Raw genomic sequence first — 18681 nt, 5'->3', positions numbered from 1 at the left:
AGAAATATCTTCTGAATACAATTAACTACTTATGGACTATCATGCAATGAGACATAACCATCTTGTAAATATTGATTTAAATATGTACCAGTTTATCATTACTTCTGATTGTTTATCTTGCATTTGCATTATCAAAATTCAATCCTTGAAAAAATTTTGAAACATTTGATGGTCCTCGTATTTTGTTAAAAAGATGGCCATATTCTTTGCTTCCAGATTGCAAATACTTTTTATTTTTACGTTGCTAAACACCAATTAGAATTACCTATTCAGTGAGTTAAATTTCTACATAATCTATTTTCTTATAATTATCTTTGAAACACTTCTAACTCCAGCATTTGTCCACTTTGTCAAGTGTATCAGGTAAACTTTGGTGTATAAGAATCATTACAGTTAAAGAATACTGTCAAATGTTCTTTTAGAAAAATAGTTAAGGACGTGGTTCCATAGTATAATGGTTAGCATATCTACTTTACACACAGACAATGGAATATTATTCAGCAATGAAAAGAAGTAAGCTATTAATTCATGAAAAAAAAAAAAAAGGAGAAACCTAAAATGGGTAAAATGAGTGAAAGAAGTCCATCTGAAAATACTAAATACTATATGATTCTAGTATGACATTCTGGAAAAGGCAAAATCATAGAAACAGTAAAGAATTACCAGACACTATAAGTGGTTTCCAGGAGTTTTGGAGAAGAAGCGATAAATAGATGGAGCGCAGAGCATTTTTAGGGCAGTGAAATTATTTTGTATGAAACAATAATGATGGGTACATATTGTTATATATTTGTCCAAACTCATAGAATGTACAACACAATGAGCGAATCCTAATGTAAAGTGTGACTTTGGGTAATAATGATATATCAGTATAGGTTCCTCATTTTTACCAATGCACCACTCTGGTGGGATATTGATAATGAGGGAGGTTATATGTGTGTGAAGTCAGAGGCTATATGGCAAATCTCTGTACCATTCTCTCAATTTTGCAATGAACCTAAAATGACTCTAAAAAAAAGTCTTAAAATTAAAAAAAGGGGTTTTTTTTTTTTTGTACTTTAGAAGACCTCTGAGAATAAAAGTCATGAAGTACTAATCTATATAAGTGGTTAGAATTTCTCAAAAAAAGATTAAAAACTACAGTTGAACCCAAAGTGCCTTGGTAGTATATCAAGGATTAACCATTTTCATTGGCTTTTATTTTTCTTTTCATGGAAATGTCATATCAACCATTTCACTTTGGGGGTAATCCATTACCTCGACTTTAAAGAATGGGAATTGGAATCTTTTGACACCTCTAATTTAAGCTGAACCTGCTTTACATATATATAGTCATAGTGACATTTACAAATTGGAAAACGAACTGATATCTTTAAATGCTATATATTATATACAATGTTATTCTGTAAAGTTGTGTATAAATCTAGGCTATTAAATTGCTATCTAATGTTAGCTCATAAAAGAATGAGCTTTTTCATTTCTTTAATAAACTAATTAAACCATTTTGACAGTAGATATTTTATTGACTGAATCAATGTATGTAATTAAATGGTGATATTTAACACTGAGTTTAAAGCCCACCATCTGCAATTCTGTTCCCACACAGAACCAGGATACTCTGCATGCCAGCCCCACAGTGCTGAGCAGGTCAGCGCTGAGCACCACAGGGAAGGTCATTAAATTAGACATTAGGAAAATGTAATCTAATCTCTGTTCCAAAGGAAACTCATTCTGACTGCAAGTGAAGTATTAAATCTGTGAGTATATTACGTACCAAATAAGTATATCTTCCTAGTCTTTTCTACTTCACATTTGGCTAACAGAGGAAACTAATAATTATTTTGTTTTGAGATGAGAAGCATCAATATTTGAACCTCTTTAATGTTTTCTCATTAGATGAGGTGTCAGTGTAGGCCAATGATTAAAATAAGGCCAAAGGACAGAAGACAGACAGACAGATACACACACACACACACACACACACACACGCACATACCATTAACACCATTTCTCGATCCATTTTTATTTATTTTTTAATTTTATTGCATGTCTTGGAAAACATAAGTGGCTTGTAGATTTGCCTCTGGCTCACCGAAAGCCCATAATGCAAAATACCAAAAGACAAGCAACTGAAGTTTAAAAAAATGTATCACATCTATAAGAAAGAACCTTTCAAAGACATTAACAAAGCATGTAAAACATTTGACATTTACTTAATTTTTGTACAATTATAAAAATAATAAAAAAAAACACAACCTTTTAACATTCAACATTCCATATACTGTACTTTAGGATAATATCAAGAAAACAAAATGTAAATGGATTTAATGAGCAAAGTTCTGTTCTCCAGTGCTGTTTCTAACCATCTCCAAACAAAACCTTATCCAGTTTTCAGCTAAGTGCATTGAGCTGAGGCCACACGAACTTTATTAAGCCCATTCCCACTCATTTATCCTTAATATTCTCTTACCCCTGTGTCCCAGCTACTCATACACTCAAAGAGCGCTAAGTTTCCACCAGGATGAGGCCAGTAGTTGCACTTACATACAGTACAGGAATTTCTGAGTCCCTAGTGCCATCTGAATAGTGCTGTAATAGCTCAGAAGAAGCCCTTAAGTTTACTCAAACACTCAGGAAAGAAGAAGCCATTTGTCCTCCTAGCTTTGCCAAGGCACAGCTTTCATTCTTCTGCTTAACAGGTTTTCCAAGCTGAATGCTTGTTACACAAATTAACAGTGCTTATCACCATTTAAGCACAATGAAACTTTGAAATCAAGGACTCACTCTCTTTAACATACAAAATAAAAATAATAATAAAAAACAATAACTTTCCCTTCCCCCCATCTTACAGTTATGATGTTTTTTATTTGACACTGTAGTCTTACTAACTGTTGTTTCCATGAAAATATAAAAACAATAATAATAATAAAAAAGATTTCAATTGTGGTTCTGAAAAACCCGCTACCCCCAAAAGAAAAAAACTGAAACACAAAATATGCAATTTCACACACACATATATACACTTTTCAGGTGAAACTCATACATTATATTTTAGAGCCACATTAGCCCTTTTGCACTTTACAATAAAAAATGAAAGCTATGTGCAATAATAACCCTTTGCCAGAAAGTATGAGAGGAATTTAGATTTCACTAGCATATATACAAAATATTTGTTTTATATTTTGAAGAAAAAACTTACTACAAAATATGTTTCTGAAACATCTAGGGGAATATTGTCATTTACATGTTTTCTCAAACTTTGAAGATAATTCTTTGTTTATGTGGTTCAAGTAACAGCTCTAATGGAAGGCTTATCCCCTGAACTGTGGGGACATCTTTATGTCTATGCACAGTCCAGAAGAGAAACAGATGGGGAGTTGGGTTCTCACAGTTACTTTTCAATAAAGTGAAACTCTTATTCAGCAAAAAAAAAAAAAACCCAAAAGCGAACAAAAAAAAAAAAAAAAACAGTGATTTAGTGATGCAACTGGTACAACAGAGGAAAACTAATTTCATAATTTTATATTTTCCAAATCAATACTCCTATTTTAAACCTTGAGGAGATAAACAAGCCTCTACATGAAGATTTTTATAGGACTGTCCCTAAAATAAACATTTACTGAATAATATTATTTATGTTCCAAAAGGTCTTCCAAGAATTTTGATTCATGGCTCACTGAGACCTCTTACTATTTAGTGGAGATTCAATATTTCTATACCTGCTTTTCTTGGATATTCTCAATAAACATTACAACTTCACTGTAAGAACTAGATAGATGGCATTCATCCCAATCAACTCAAACTTAATTCTATCAAGGGTAGCAGCTGTGTAATTGAGTTAGTCAATCTAGTAGCAAAATTTAGTTATAATGCTTTTATAATGGCAGCAAATGTTTTTCCAATAAATGCCAAGAGATCAGGTGTTTGGTAGTGAATTTAAGGAAACTGCTAATTATCCCCAGATCCATGATACCAGGTATTTTTGAACTGGCCATGGACCTTTTAAGAATTTTAGCTATGTTCCATAATCCTCATTCTCAACCTAAAACAAGAGAGGGTATTTTCTCTAGTGTGTGATAATGTGAATATAAACTTTTTCTTGAAATTGAACTAAATAATCCCAAAGTGAACCACCATCATTAGTAGGGATGACAGTAACACATAATACACCAACACTGAGAATCATGTACATATGTATACAGTTTCACCCATGTAATAAGCAATGGTAAATACAAGTGGCTCTATCCAAAGATTTGATGTGGCCTGTGTTTAGCATCAAAAGAACTTAAGAAATCTATACATCATTATCACTTACACACACCATCAAGTTCTAGATATGTATTAACATACATGATACCCCTTGAGGGAAGGGGTATAGATAAACCATCCAAAGCAAGTAAATTAAAAAAACATCAATAAGTGCAACTCAATTTCTTTTCCTTTAAATTACATTTTAACAATATTCAATGCCCCCACTCAAAAATATATATCATATATTTATATATTTATATATATAGTCTTAGACTATAAGAGTGAAAATGCTTTATAAAAGTCAATGAGATATCTCTGCAGCTTACGAAGATACCCACTGCTTTTTTGGCCCCCTTCTACCTTGCTGTGACAACTTTAGTTCTGCCAAGCAATAGATTTGAGGGCTTAAAGCCAAAATCAGAATTAGACACTAGGGTGGAAATTAGGCAAAAGTTGGCCTCCTCTCCTTCCCTTAAAAAACTAGATTGAGAAGAGGAAGGAGATAGGGAGAACATTTTGAAGGTCAAGCAGTAGTGCCTTGTAGGGAGATAAACAGATGGGAAGAGAATGAAAAGAGCTCAGACAGTAGTGCTCACTCTCCCTCCTCTTTGATACGCTGTTGCTTGTTGCGACGTGCATCCATGTCAAAGTTGAAGTCATTCCACTCATCGCGAGGTGGGAAGGAGATGGTCTGGCGGAGGGTGAAGCGCACAGCATCAATAACACGCTCACCGCGGGTCTCACTGGAGCCCACACTGACTGTGGAGGTACCACTTGGGGTCCGCAGGAGGTGGGGAGGGGAAGAGAAGTCATGGAGCTGCCGGTGGTCCAAGATGCCCTTCCAGATGGCATGTCGGAATTGCTCAGGGATTTTTAAACTTGCCAAATCCTGTGCAGTAGGAAAAGGAGTCAGGGACAATTAGGACAAAGAGACAATCAATATTCAGTCTACACCATTCTGTCATTCCCCTGTGCTCTGGTTTAAATGACCTGAATTGATCCCTAAACCGGAAAATAAAATTAGCTCTCTGATAACCTTTGGCACTATATGTAACTAAGCACAAAAGTACAGCCTTGAGGTGCCATCTCTGCTGTGGATAACATTTCGCTCTTTCTCTACTGGTCTCACTTCTCCCATTAGTAAAATGGGGGCAGTATTTAGATCGGAGGGCAAAAATTCCAAAACAAAAACATAAGGTAAAGGTACCTTCTAACACTCAAATGTACATGGCTCTAGTCACTAGAAAAAAAGGTATTAATGGAATGTCGCCAGCACTCAAATGAGGAGATGAGAAGAAAAGATCAGGTATTGAGCATTTTCTACATGCCAGGCACTGAACTAATTATTTTACATTCATGATCTCATTTATTGCTCAGATTAGTGGTAGATATTATTACACCTAATTTTAGATATGAAAGCCAAAGATCAGGGAGGTTGACAAATCTAAATTTACACAATTAAGTGAATAAACTGGGGATTCAGGATATCCTCTCAGTCTAAAACTGTCCTAATGGCCAAAAGGCCTTTTGATATTTGGAGAAACCAGGGTATTAGCATGCAGTGTATGTGCTCATGTTCTATGGATGGGAACTGGAGGCATTACAAATATGGTTTATCTTAACTAACTGGTAGTATCTCATAGTTATCAATGTTAGTGCTTCATTAGCTTGTTTCAGTGTTTCATGTTTTTTTATGGAGCAGTATGGTGGGTAGAAATAACATTGTGTATGGAGACAGAAGACTGACAAAGGTTCTCCTATTGACATTTACTGGCTCTAGACATTCATCAAGCCACTTATTTTCTACTGGGCTTCATTGGTAAAATGGGATACAATTCCTTTTTAGGTCAACAGATATTGTGGACTCCTATGTAAATGTGAGTATGAAAGTATTTTGCAAATTATAAAGCATACACTTTAAATCTTAACCATTTGTATTATCACTGTTATATTATTAACTCATCTTTGCATCTCAGAGGGGATACTTATGAACATTCCCAAATTTAACCACATTCCTTTTCCAGGAAGGGATGCCAAATAACTTAGACTGGTGTTGAGAGACAAGCTGAAAAAGTGGTGTCTATTTCCAGTAATGAGATGGAAGAAGCTGAGGTAAAGATGCGGAAATTAGATAGCTTCCCAATATTTCCCAGTTTGGATATTTGCAGTATGAGTACTCCAATTTCCTATTCTAGCAGAAGAATACATTATAAAAAAAGGAAATCCACAAATACGTAAGTGAGCATGGCTCTTTACACTTCTGAATCTCCCAATAAGCCCCAAACTCTTTGCAAACTAGGCTCCATTAATCTGCCTGACTCTCTGAATAGATTTTAACTTATAACTGACAGGTGAGAAAGCTATGGCCCAGAGACTGGCATTAGACCTAGCTAACATCAGCAGAGATGTACTAGTGTAGAGCAACTGCAGATCCCAATAGCCAAGGGTGCATACTGACACACTCCCCAGTGGGGGCAAGTGAGCAAATGTTAGGTACAACTTTAAAAATATAGGGAAGGAACAAATTCCCTGTTCCATTCCCTGTGTAGGTCTCTCACACAGAGGGCAACTTTGTTCTCTTCAGTGGATGAACATCATTGTAAAGTTATCTGAAACCTGTCAGAACGGACCCTTTAAGCTTTCTCCACAATTTTCACCTATAATTTATTCCATCAGGGAGCAGCAGCCAGGGGTGACTTACGGGGTGAATAGGGGTGGGCATAGGGGCAACACAACACAAACTTGTCACCACAGGGCTGGGGCATTCTCATGCCGCAAGGGCATCTCTAGCATCGGTGCTCAAGGAGGGGGAAAAAGAGATCCCAACTAAAGAAGCAGAAGCAGAGGCAGAGTGTCTTCTTCCACCAGTCCAAAGGGCCCTCTGGAAGGTGGAAGAAAGGATAGTAAACCCCAAAGAGACCAGCATGAAGGGTAGTTTGGGAGGAAAATCAGATTGCCTAAAACTAGGACAATATGAGTTCCCATGTGAGTAATAGTGCCAGGAGTAGTGTAGGAAGCAAGAAAAGTCCCCTCCCATCCAGTTTGCTCTAAAGACAAATCAAAGAATGTCACAGCCAGAAGAGAGTGATTTTGAATCCGATTTGATTAACTGAGACCCAGAGAGGCATAACCTCAAGTTCTCATTGCTGCTAACAAGCAGAGTTGGGACTTGAACCCATAACCAGCGATCTTTTCCAATGATCAGGGATGTCTTGGCCCTATTCGACAGAATTGAAAATGAACATATGGTTCTTACTGAGAGAAACAGCTGAATCCCCCTTAAGGCACTACTTCAAGGAAAACCAGAAAAAGCCAACTAATAGAGTTAAAGACCAGAAGTTTACACCTCAGCGTTCTATTCCTAATTCTGTCATCAACTCATGATGGTAAATGACTATATTGTTGTCTCTCCATGTTTTAAAGTGAGAATAATACCACCTGGTTCCTGCTATCCTCCCTGGGATCGTATACCAATTAATGAGAACATCCCAAAAGTTCTCTGAATTCTTTAGAGATTATAAGTTTCTTGAAGGTGGGAATTAGATCTCCTCTTTCCTACTCTGTATATACTATGCATGTAATAGACAACTGACTGATCAAATATGCTGAGGAAGATTGATTGCAAAGCTTCTCTTAGGTATAGGCTGAGGCCTGAGAATCTTTCTAATATGATTATGGAGTCCATCGAAATTGAGGATTGGGGGTATGACAAAAACGAATTTTAAAACCAGGGGGATTGAACTACAAGGTGGATGTCATCAGAGGGATAAAATGAAGAAATAAAACTTAAGAGAAAATTCTGACAGTTACTTACATCCATGTTGTAATTCTCAATCTGATAGATGGTGGTCAGCCCCTGGGTCGTGAAATAGTCCAGACATGATGAACAGCCCAACCTCGCTAAGAAACTGCAGAGGGAGGAGGGAAGAGGAAGAAGGAAACAGAAAAAGAAAGTTCACCCCAACTGCATTGGCAAGATAAAAGAAAACCCAACATTTTGCCCTGGGATGCCCTACAGAGACTAAGGGCAGATAAAATGTTAAGTGGTCCTTGGATGTGAGGTTTGGGGATGGTTAGTGACTTGAAATTTAGGTCTATAAAAATTAGAATCAACTGTAAGGATTCCTGCAGAGTAGCAATTTTCAAATGGTGACTGCATTCTAAGGGTACTATGTAAGTGCCTTAGGAGCCATTGCAGGGGGTGAAAGAAAGGACTCAGCCCTCTTGCCTCCTGGCTCTTCAGTACAAAAAGAGCATCTCTACTTTGCTTTGCATTTGGGGGTTCTGAGATGGTTCTGAAAATGGAACCTGTCCTTAGGACTATCCAATGAAGTCATTAATGCTTTTCGATTTATGTCTTCCTGAAAATACAGACTCCCTCCTTTTTGGTACTGGTCTCAGGCTTATGATACCACTGCCATCACAGAGCCAGAGCTGGGTAGAATAAGCCATCTACTTTGCCATCCTTTTAAATGACACAGCTAGTTCTGTTTCATCAATCACATGGAGATTGACACACATTATTCCAGCAGCCAAATGAAAGAATCATTCTGCACATGAAGCAGGGGCGGACAATGTGCACTAGGCATGAGATTTGGGTGCTTTTCTTGCCTCCTTGCAAAACAGATCTTTCAGGCTTCATGCATTTCTCTTCTTCTTGTTATCTGAACTCCCTTGCCTCAAGTGTACCTATTTCCTATATTCTAGCAAAGCAGCAGAGGCCATCAAGTTCTTAAAATCCCTGTTATTTTTTCTAATGTTAAAACTTTTTTATGGATATTCAACTCCAAAATAATAATCCCATGGTGGCTGAGAGCTATGAGGCCTAGAGAGCAGGAAAGGGAGCGAGATAGCAAGTTTGCTGCCCTTTTGGGAACCCCAGCCCTGAGCACCAATTTGAAGGCCACAATTGAGAGTGTGAAAATGTGAAGATGGAGGAAGAGGCATGGAAAATTATATGCCTATAAACTCACATTTTCACTTTTTCCCATGTTGATTATAGTGGTATTCCTTGATTAAATACTCCTGACCACTCCATGGATCAGAGATAATAGTGATTGAACTTAAATCATAGGGCTGCTTTCTTTCTTTCCAACTGTGCTATTAACTTTGGACAGTGTCCACCCTCCACCACTCAGAGATGCTTAGGACAGGCACCCAGGGTCACATGCTGTGGACTCACCTGACAAGGCTGCAATCTGTGGGGTACGGAGGTGGGGGGGTGCAGTGGGAGGTGGATGGCATGGAGAGTGGGGGAGGGAGGGCTTGGGTGGGGCTGAGTCCATTCATGTCTCCAGCCATTGGCATGTGGGTGCCCATCATAGGAACTGAACAGAAGCAGGAGGAACAGAGAGGGTTACTGCCGTCATCACGTACCAGCATCCCAGTGGTCCACCTTGCCTGGTTTGATGGTACCAAGGGCTTAATCTACCAAGCTTCCTTTTTAGCCTTATCTCTCATGACACCCCTTCAAGCATCCTATATCTCTTCAATCAGAAGAGTCACCAAAGTCCAAACTAATTACACACCTCTTGACCTTGTACATTCTCTTAGGACAATCTCTTCCCACTTCTTTCTCTGCTTCTAATGCTCTATCCAATTGCTCACTGCTCCCGATGTTAATATTTTCCTCCTTGTACTTGCCTTCATGGGTCACATGACTACCTCCCTCACTAGACTAATCTCGTCAAACATGGAAATTAGATCTTGTACTTGTCTAGATCCCCACAGATCCTAGCACAGTGCCTGGCACAGAGCATACACTCATTAAACATAGGTTAAGGGAACAAATTAACAAATCTGTGAATGAGAGAGTGACCTTTAGAATGTCTGTTTGGGAACAGAAGGATTTATTGAAATATTTATAGAGAACCATAAATGTAATAAGGAAGAAAGCAATAAAAAATTCCAGCTCTTTCTTATGGTCCATTTCAGAATCGTATTTGGGAAACTACCAAAACTGATAGTTTTTTTACTAAACCATAGGATGTAAACATACACTTACAGATAAGAAAAGCTTAATATCAAGTATATTTATGAAAGAAATTTTGTCTTCAAGTCAAAAACAAAACAAAACAAAACAAAATAATATGTCTATAAAAAGATAAATGTAATTGGCTTCTACTTTAGTGAATAGTAGTATGCATAAGGGGAAACAGCTCTGCCACGAACCGCCCAGCTAACGGGCATAGGCCCATCATGTCTCATGGATTTCCCCTCCGAATTTCCTGATAACAGCAATGGAAAATGGTGAAATATAAAGAAGAGAAAGTAGGCAAACTATGTTACACAAATGTGAAGGATCATCACCCTTACTACTGGTTCATCATCTCACGAAAAAGCTGAGAACTCTAAGATGTCACAGTAAAGAAAATAAAGGAAAAAGTAAATAGTTTCTTTTCCTTTCATTGTCAAAGTAGTAGACCTGTCAATGGGTCAGGTGTTGAGCCTTAGGATGCAGTTTCACTAGTGAGAGAGCAGTTTGGCTCGAATATCTTTGTGGCCACACCAGGCAACCATACCACATGCATCTTCATCTCATTAAAACCTGAACATGTGCCATCAGACCACAGAGAGTCCCAATCCTAGCCTACCTTAAAGTCTTTAAGAAAGCCAGCTCTCTTTAAGGCAACACTGAAATGCAAGTTTAAAGGCTTGATAAAAATGATGAAGGATTTCCAAACACAAGATTGAGGCACTGTTTTATGAGGAGGATTACAGGATATATGTATAGTATTCAGGCTTCTGCATCCCTGAGGATATTATACATCCTTCTGCATTTTTACCATTATGTTATTTTTTCTTTCAAGTTTGGTATCCATTTTGCTACACTTAGTTCTAGTGAACAATATAATTATATTTACAACAAATCTATATACCGATCATCATCCATTTAGAAGCCCAGTTCTCACATTTTCTCTTATAGTTATACTTAGTTGTTATGAGGAATCTGTGTGTAAATAAGTAAATGGGAAACTCTTCTCTACGCCAATTCATTAATGACTGTAACTAGAATGGAGCAGACAGGTTGAGAAGGCCAAGACTATAGGGACAAAGAATAATAAAATGTTAAATCTTCGGAGTGATAATTTTAAGAATGGAAAATTGAGCATTAGAGCAGAGAGGTGACTTGTCCATAGTTATATAGCTAATATTGCAATAGAGTCTGGACTATAATCTATTTCTCTAGATTGTAAGTCCACCACACCATGCTACTTCCCACATGTTGCATATATTTCCATTTGACTATCTCAAAAGTTGTGGGCAGTGGGTCACCATCCACACTGACAGGAAGTGAACTGTTCTTTTCACAGAGATCTTTATCCCTAAGAAAGGAACAGCCTTCTTCACCTTTACCAATGTGCTTTGGAATGAACCACACACTTCAAAGTAAGAAAAAGTTCACTGTAAGAAACTCAAGCCACTCAACTTTGATCTGTTCTGTCACTTAGCTTAAGAGCAAGCCTTTCCCTCATCCCAGAGCAGAGTCTTCCTTTAACACTAGCCCACTGGTCCTTCAGCTACCGCTAAAGGGAGTGGCTCTTACTGTTGGCTCCCATGCCATCAGGAATAGCGGTGGGAGTGAGGGCGTTGCGCTGCTGAGGGTTGATAAGCTGGCTCACGGAGGGCAGCTTGTTCATGCTGTTCATTTTGTTCAGAGGTGGGGAGCTGTTACCGTAGGAAGACTGAGACTGCATCGAGGTCCTAGGAACACAAACATTGGAATGATGGTGAGCATGGGACACTGAAGAGTGGGGACTGGTCATTTCCAACAGGTCTCAGATTAACACGTGGTCTTAAACTGTATACTTGCAAAATATTCTTCTAGGATCAATGAGAAGAATTTATCTGCATTTCCTTCTTGCCTAGGGAGAGGTCACAACACTATCATCAAATCATATTTTTCCTGAATGTATACAGTACAAAGTTGAAATATCTTCCCAAAGAATATTCTTTGTGAGAGGGAAAATGATTGCATCCTCCTTTTTTTGCTATTTTTTTTTCTCTATCGCTTTCCCCTCTCTTGCCTGTCAACTTAAATAGGTTTCAAAATCAATAAGGGAAAAGAACTGAGTGAGGACCCTAAGGCTTATGAAAGATATGGAGAAGCCAAACTCAAATAGCAGCTGAGGCATTTCATTTTGGCTTCCTGGGCCTTTTGAGACATGCATAAAATAACTGCAGAGCCAATAAAGCAAGGCCTTTAGCATCAGCCCCTGCCTTCGTGCAGAGGCCCTGACATGGAAGCATGCTTTGTCAGCTTAGATAGATGTTCATGGTACATAAAATAACCTATTGGAATGCTGATGGCCTCTCTATACAGAACCCTAGAGTCCAAACAACTATTTTGTTGACTTTCCACAAGTCTCCTGGGACACGAAGGGCAAAAAAAATTCCATTCAGCACAACTTTAATTTGAAAATTTATTAGAGTTGGTTTGTCATATTATTCAGTATATTACATATGATATGCCCTACTCAACTGGCTTTTTTTTTTTTTTTTTGAATACGGAACTAATGATATCTACTAGAAATAGGGTAGGATATAAAATCAGAAAAGAAAAGTTTAAGTCTTCCTCCAGTAGATATTAGGAAGCTCTAGGTCCCCGTGCAAGCCCTGCCTTTGTTGTCTCACATGGAAACTATATAAACTAAAAACATACACTTATTGCAGTAACTGGATGTTAGAGCTAGGAAAACTAACAAGAAATGACCCTATTTTGAGAAATTCACAGAATGGTGGATACATGGGGATGATAATCTCACCTACTTTGTAGGGCTGTGGTGAGAACTGAAAAAGATGAAGGAGAACTTTATGGACTATATGGCATTAACCGTGAGCAATTATTGTGACCACAGAATGAAGATTGGACTTTGAGCATGTTTCTAGCATATGATGGGAAAAACTTCCCTTTTAGACTTCTCAAACAAAATGTATTATTTTGTTCCTGTTTGTTTATTCCCTGCTATAGCTATAGCTGTCTTTATATTAGAGGAGAGAGAAAAATGTTTCCTTGAGTTTTATTTGTGTGTATGTGTGTATATGTGTGTGTGTATGTATACACACAACTATTTATAAAATACAAATTTTGAAGGCTGTATAAATGAACCCAGGTTCCAAACAATCATGGTATAATAATGTTTGAAAACATAATAAAAAGTGGTTCTAGCACTTGAGTGCTACAGTAGTACGCTTGGTCTTTGAAGCTGATATTTTGCTCTCCATAATTAAACACAAAATAAGAACAGTCCCATTCCATATCACCGAAGAGCCATACCTAAGGGAACTCAAGCAATATGCTATATACACGTTTGCAAAAATGTGCATGACAATTTATGTACAATTAACAATTCAGCTGCATATCCCCATCACTGCCTTTAAGGTAGGAGGACACCAATTTTTCTCTTTAGCCCTTCTCAAGAATTCACAGTTTCAGATTCATGTTGTATAAAGAGGTGTTTAAATAAACCCTCCCAGTTTTAAGATACTTTAGGTTGCCAAACTCTCCTTTACCTATTTTGTGAAAGACTCTCTCATCCCTGTGGAGGAGAACATGGTATGACAGGGCAGGGATGGGCAGAAATTATTATGTTTGTTATACAGATGGGTAAATATAAGGTTCTAAGATAAAATGTGCCAAGTGACACAATGCCAAGTGATGACTAGAGAGGTCTCCTGGCTCCTAGTCAATGATAAATAAGATAGTGTAGTGTGCATTAGGTTACAGAATCAAGAAATGGGTGAAGTAGTAAGTAAGAGAAATGTGGGAGACCGTAATGGTGCAAGGAAGAAAGGATGTAGTAAAGGGAGCCCCTCAGCTATCATTAAATCTAATCCGTCATGTGCATGAGTCAGCACATTTGGATATACTTAGAAACATCTGTAAGACCACATAAAAGTGCAAGAAAGCACAAGCAAGGTAGCCAAGAGGTTTTGCCAGGTACTTCTTCTCCTAGCTTTGTCCACCAAAAATTACCTAAGATGCCTGGTTGCCCAGATTCCAGAGGCAGGTTGGTTCTGTGTGACCTACAGAGAATTTTATCTCTCTCTCCCATTCCTCTAAATAAGTCAGATAGGCATTGCTTGAACCAATAATATCCATCATTAGGAAAATAAAAATATATTTAAAAACTTTACATTTTCCCTGGATCCTTAGTTATAGTAAATACCTTCTTCCAAATCCTGTTACAACTCTCTTTTCCCTTTCCCTTTGTTTTATTTTCCCAAACCGTTTTATTAGTTCATTAATTATAAACCACTTAAACTGTTTTTGAAAAAGGTAGGTCAGAAACTACATATGAACAAAGAAAGAACATGCATTTTTGGAGTCAACCAAAATATCTGGGTTCACCTTCTAGATCTGACACTAATTAATTAATTTTGATTTTATACAAGACTCTTGAGTTCCATTTTCTTAATCGGTAGAACAGGCATGATACTCATTCTAGAAGAATTGCTATGAAGATTAAATTGGATTATATAAAAGCCCTGGCTTGTCCTATAATTTGTAGGTGCTCAAGAAACATTGGTTATCTTTACTATTCTCCCCTCCCCCAAATGTTTAATACTCTAGTGTTTGGTCAAGGGGATGAGAATTAATAGGAGGAAGTAGCATAGATTCTTAATTGAACAAATCCAAAACTTAGGGTAAGCAGATGAATGGGAATACGAGAGTCTGAACGGGTCAGAAATTCTGAATGTCTCTCCTTTAAGTGAGTATTGAAGCCACTCAAATAAGGTCAAGGTAGTCTGCTTAATATATTAAGTTTGCAATGTGTGACATAAAAAGAGTATTCTGATCATTTCTATGTGCTGTGGAAAAGTGAGCAAGGCTGAATAAATTTGTGACTGATTTAAAAGCCTTGAGCGGACAATCACAAAGACTGATGATAAATCTGAAAAGATGAATAAAGTGTTCAAGGACAACAGGACCTGTGCCACTATGGTATTCTTACCCATCGACCTGCCAAAGCAAAACAAAAGAAAACCAGAAATGTAAGAACATAAATCTTCTCAGAAAAATAACAAGATGTAAGCCTCAGGTTGTATTCTCTAGAGGTATACGAGATTTTTCTATGAATCCAATATAACAGAAATAAGGGCAGGCAGGTTTCATATAACTCTAGTTTTAAGGAGAAATCCTGGTAAATCCCAGTTCTTAATTCTAACAACTTAGGCTTCCGTGTACATTGTTAAGAATAAAACTCAGTATCTCAGAGCTATAAGTGACCTTTAGATTGTCCGGGACTAGAAAGCAAGTTTCCTGATTCCTTGTCTAGGGACTATCTTGATGGCATAGAGTCAAAATTCTTGAGAAGACACAAATTCGACGTCATCTTTTCCACCTTGCTGGAGATGCCTAGAATTCCACCAAAGGATTCTTTCTTTTGCCTTAAATCTTCCATTGCTAATTATAAAGCAACTCTTTAGTAGAATTTGATGATAGCTCAGGGTAAACCTATTTCACTAAACCATTTCTGGAGTACAGAATCTGAGAGTGGAAAAGGGTATTGAGGGGTACTGCAAAATACCTCTGGTGTGAGGAAGGTAAAAAAAAAAAAGAGGAAGATATTGAACATCAGAAAAGGATTGCTTCTCTAAATTTTTCCCAGTACTTCCCTGCCTGTAACCTTTTTCTCTAGCTGGGCAATCTTTCTTCTAAATACAAAGGGCAGCATTTTATTTCTAGATAGATCAATCACAATTGTTAAATGTTATCCATCAGTTCAAATATGTTCATTTATATAACAGTCACTATAAACATATTAAAAACTTTCATAAAAATAGGGTAAAAGAAAAAACAAATGTTAAAAAACTAAACATACTCATTAACCCTTCATGAGATTTATGAATCAAAATTATTAGATTAATTGAAAACATACTGAAAATTAAACAAGATCATCTAATGTTACTAATATATTTTTATTTCAAACATATTTTTTTCTTGTATTTTTCTAAGCTACGAAATTATTTTTATTTAGAACAATTGTTTTTGAAGCTTTTAAAGCAATTAAAGATCAGAATATATAGTTATTTCTTTAAAAAGAGCACTGGACAACAGTTTCAACTAAGATTTTAGGATGAATATTTGCTAATGCGTATGTCACACAAGTTGAATTATTGAATAACTTTGGATTTAATTTAAATTCCTTTTGATAAATTTAGCAACTTGAGATGTAACTAAAGACTTGTTCAGGGCTGGTTTCTTATGATAAAATTAAATATTTTCAGGGTAGTGTAAGCATTGTAATTTATTTTTAGGATTGATGATATTGATACAAGTCTCTTGAAACACTAAATACTGACACAATGTAAGCAAAACTAAAGTAACACTTCTATTACTCTTGTTCTTTAGATTTCCACATGAAACTTCAAGTACTTAAATGAAAAGATTCTTATTTAAGGAATTTTAAAAAGCAAGAGAGACAGAAAAGAAAAAAAAAACTGCAAGATAAACCAAGATGCAAAAGTTTATTGAAAATTAAAATCACACATCCATAAAGCAACAGCCTCAATAACAAGAAATCATTTTGACACAGAATCAAGAGCTGGTGATCTGGTATGGGAAAATGAGGGAGAGAGATTCCTAAAGTGTTTACACTATTATTTCAAAACATGTGCTTTGTTTTGTTTTGTTTTGTTTTAATGGAAAGAATAGATTCTCTAAATTCTTTGAGCCAAAAAAAGAGTTGATTTTAACATGTGTCTACTTGGACATCACATAAACAAAATATAATCTCCTAGAAAAGGAGCCTGAGCAGTGTCAGCAATATGGCTAGTTTTATAATAGGATAGAGGGATAGGAGCTCCAATCAAACACATTAATCATAGATTTGGTGATACAATTTTGAACTCCATTTTAGGCATAGAAAAATGATATACAACTAACTACCTGGAACAATATTACTGGGGTGGTTTTACCCTCCTATTAAAATAACAGAATAGGTTTACTTGCCTTGTTGTCTAAACAACAGTTTGGGGATAAGTCTCCAGGGTTGCCATAAGCAAGGAGGACTATCACAGATGTTGACATATGGCGGTAATTATGGGATTGACACAGCATTAATGAACTTAATGGGAGGGTACTAATAATGCAAGTTTTCAAAAGAATGAAAGAACATCCCCCACATTGGCTATTTATGGTAATTATCACTTCCCTGCCCAGCAGTACACCTGACACCTTAGTTTGCTATTTGCAATATTACTGCATGACCAGCATTAAAAGAGCCTGAGTCTCTCAGTCACTTACAATTTACATATGCACAGACAATAACAACTTTGATCTCCTTTTCTTAAAAAGACATCTCAAGCTTGAGACCTGCTCTAAAGCTTCTTTTCAGAGTTTTAGAAACACAACAAAAGGTAACAGAAAACGGTTCTAATAAACAACTTAATGCCCCTCTTCCCAACCTGAGTCCTTCCCTCCCAAGACACAATACAAAAGCTCACAAACACAGGGATTCCTGACTGATCAACACTAGTTCTGAGGATACAGAATCTGCAGAAAATGTCCTTTCTTGTAAAGTTTTGAGTCCCTTGAAAAGATTTTCTCACTAGTGGCTGTGTGCTTTTGAGCAGTTGAGTCACTGAGCCAAAGTGTCTTCAAGTCCTACTAACAAAGGCTGGATACACACATGTGCATGTGCGCGCGCGCGCACACACACACACACACACACACACACACACATGGAAACACAACACACAGCTCAAAATACAGAAAAGGGGCTCTAAGGGTACACTGATCGGTTTGTGGGGTTGGAATGTCTAAAGAAGACGTCAGATTGTTTCGGAGTTTCTCTCCGGGGCTCCACAAGCTCATTCCTGAAGCAGGCTGAAAGGAGACTGCAGAGAGGAACCAGAGAAAACAAAAGATGAAGGCTTAGGATTTCATATATTCAAATCAACTGAATACAGAAACACATCCTCCTACCTTCATGATCATAGTATAGATAGAATAGAATGCTCATAAAACTATTTTTGGTCCTTCCTCTTTATTGTCTTTTAAAATTGGAGATGACTTCTTAAGATTTTTATGAAGAAGAAATTAGATAAGGTGGTAGTAATAAACCAGAAGGAATCAAACGACCTCTGGAAATTTAAAAAAAAAACAAATGCATTTTCCTAGATCTCTTCTGAGCCCAGGATGGAGCACAGGCGAACTTTTTTTTTTTTTTTTTCTTTTCAAACTCCTCAAGTGATTCAGTTGAGAACTACTGAGACAAGGCAGGTCAAAGTGCTTAGCACAGTACTTGGCATATTGGACTCTATTCATTGAAAAAGGGAATGTAGAGACAAGAATTAATCCTTTGAAAAATGTCATCTGCGCAATTAAGATACCTCATTACTGTTCCTGTCTAGCCTAACTATGAGTATGAAGAAATATGATCTTATCATCCTGGGGACTGCACCATCATGCATTTGTAAAGGACT

At 37.1% G+C, this 18681-nt stretch overlaps 1 protein-coding gene across 5 annotated transcripts in view; it reads right to left on the bottom strand.

Moving 5' to 3' along the window:
* Nucleotides 1-2223: 2223 nt before the first annotated feature.
* The window catches only part of TP63 (tumor protein p63), a 130763-nt gene continuing 114305 nt past the window's right edge, over nucleotides 2224-18681 (bottom strand). For 2 of the 5 annotated variants that reach the window (XM_016136321.2, XM_036219627.1), the window contains exons 10-13: nucleotides 11798-11955; nucleotides 9434-9578; nucleotides 8066-8159; nucleotides 4591-5140 (exon numbers count right to left, since the gene is read on the bottom strand). In XM_016136321.2, the coding sequence (XP_015991807.2) occupies nucleotides 4844-5140; nucleotides 8066-8159; nucleotides 9434-9578; nucleotides 11798-11955 (694 nt within the window). In that variant the 3' untranslated portion in view covers nucleotides 4591-4843. Of the gene's footprint in view, nucleotides 5141-8065; nucleotides 8160-9433; nucleotides 9579-11797; nucleotides 11956-16701; nucleotides 18094-18681 lie in introns of those variants that run through there. The other 3 variants (XM_016136322.2, XM_016136320.2, XM_016136319.2) reach the window with 2 other exon arrangements.

This window comes from Rousettus aegyptiacus, unplaced genomic scaffold (genome assembly GCF_014176215.1).
Source record: "Rousettus aegyptiacus isolate mRouAeg1 unplaced genomic scaffold, mRouAeg1.p scaffold_m13_p_4, whole genome shotgun sequence".
Taxonomy (NCBI): Eukaryota; Metazoa; Chordata; class Mammalia; order Chiroptera; family Pteropodidae; genus Rousettus; species Rousettus aegyptiacus.
Note: the sequence above shows the minus strand (reverse complement) of the source record. Positions and strands in the feature narration are given on the sequence as shown.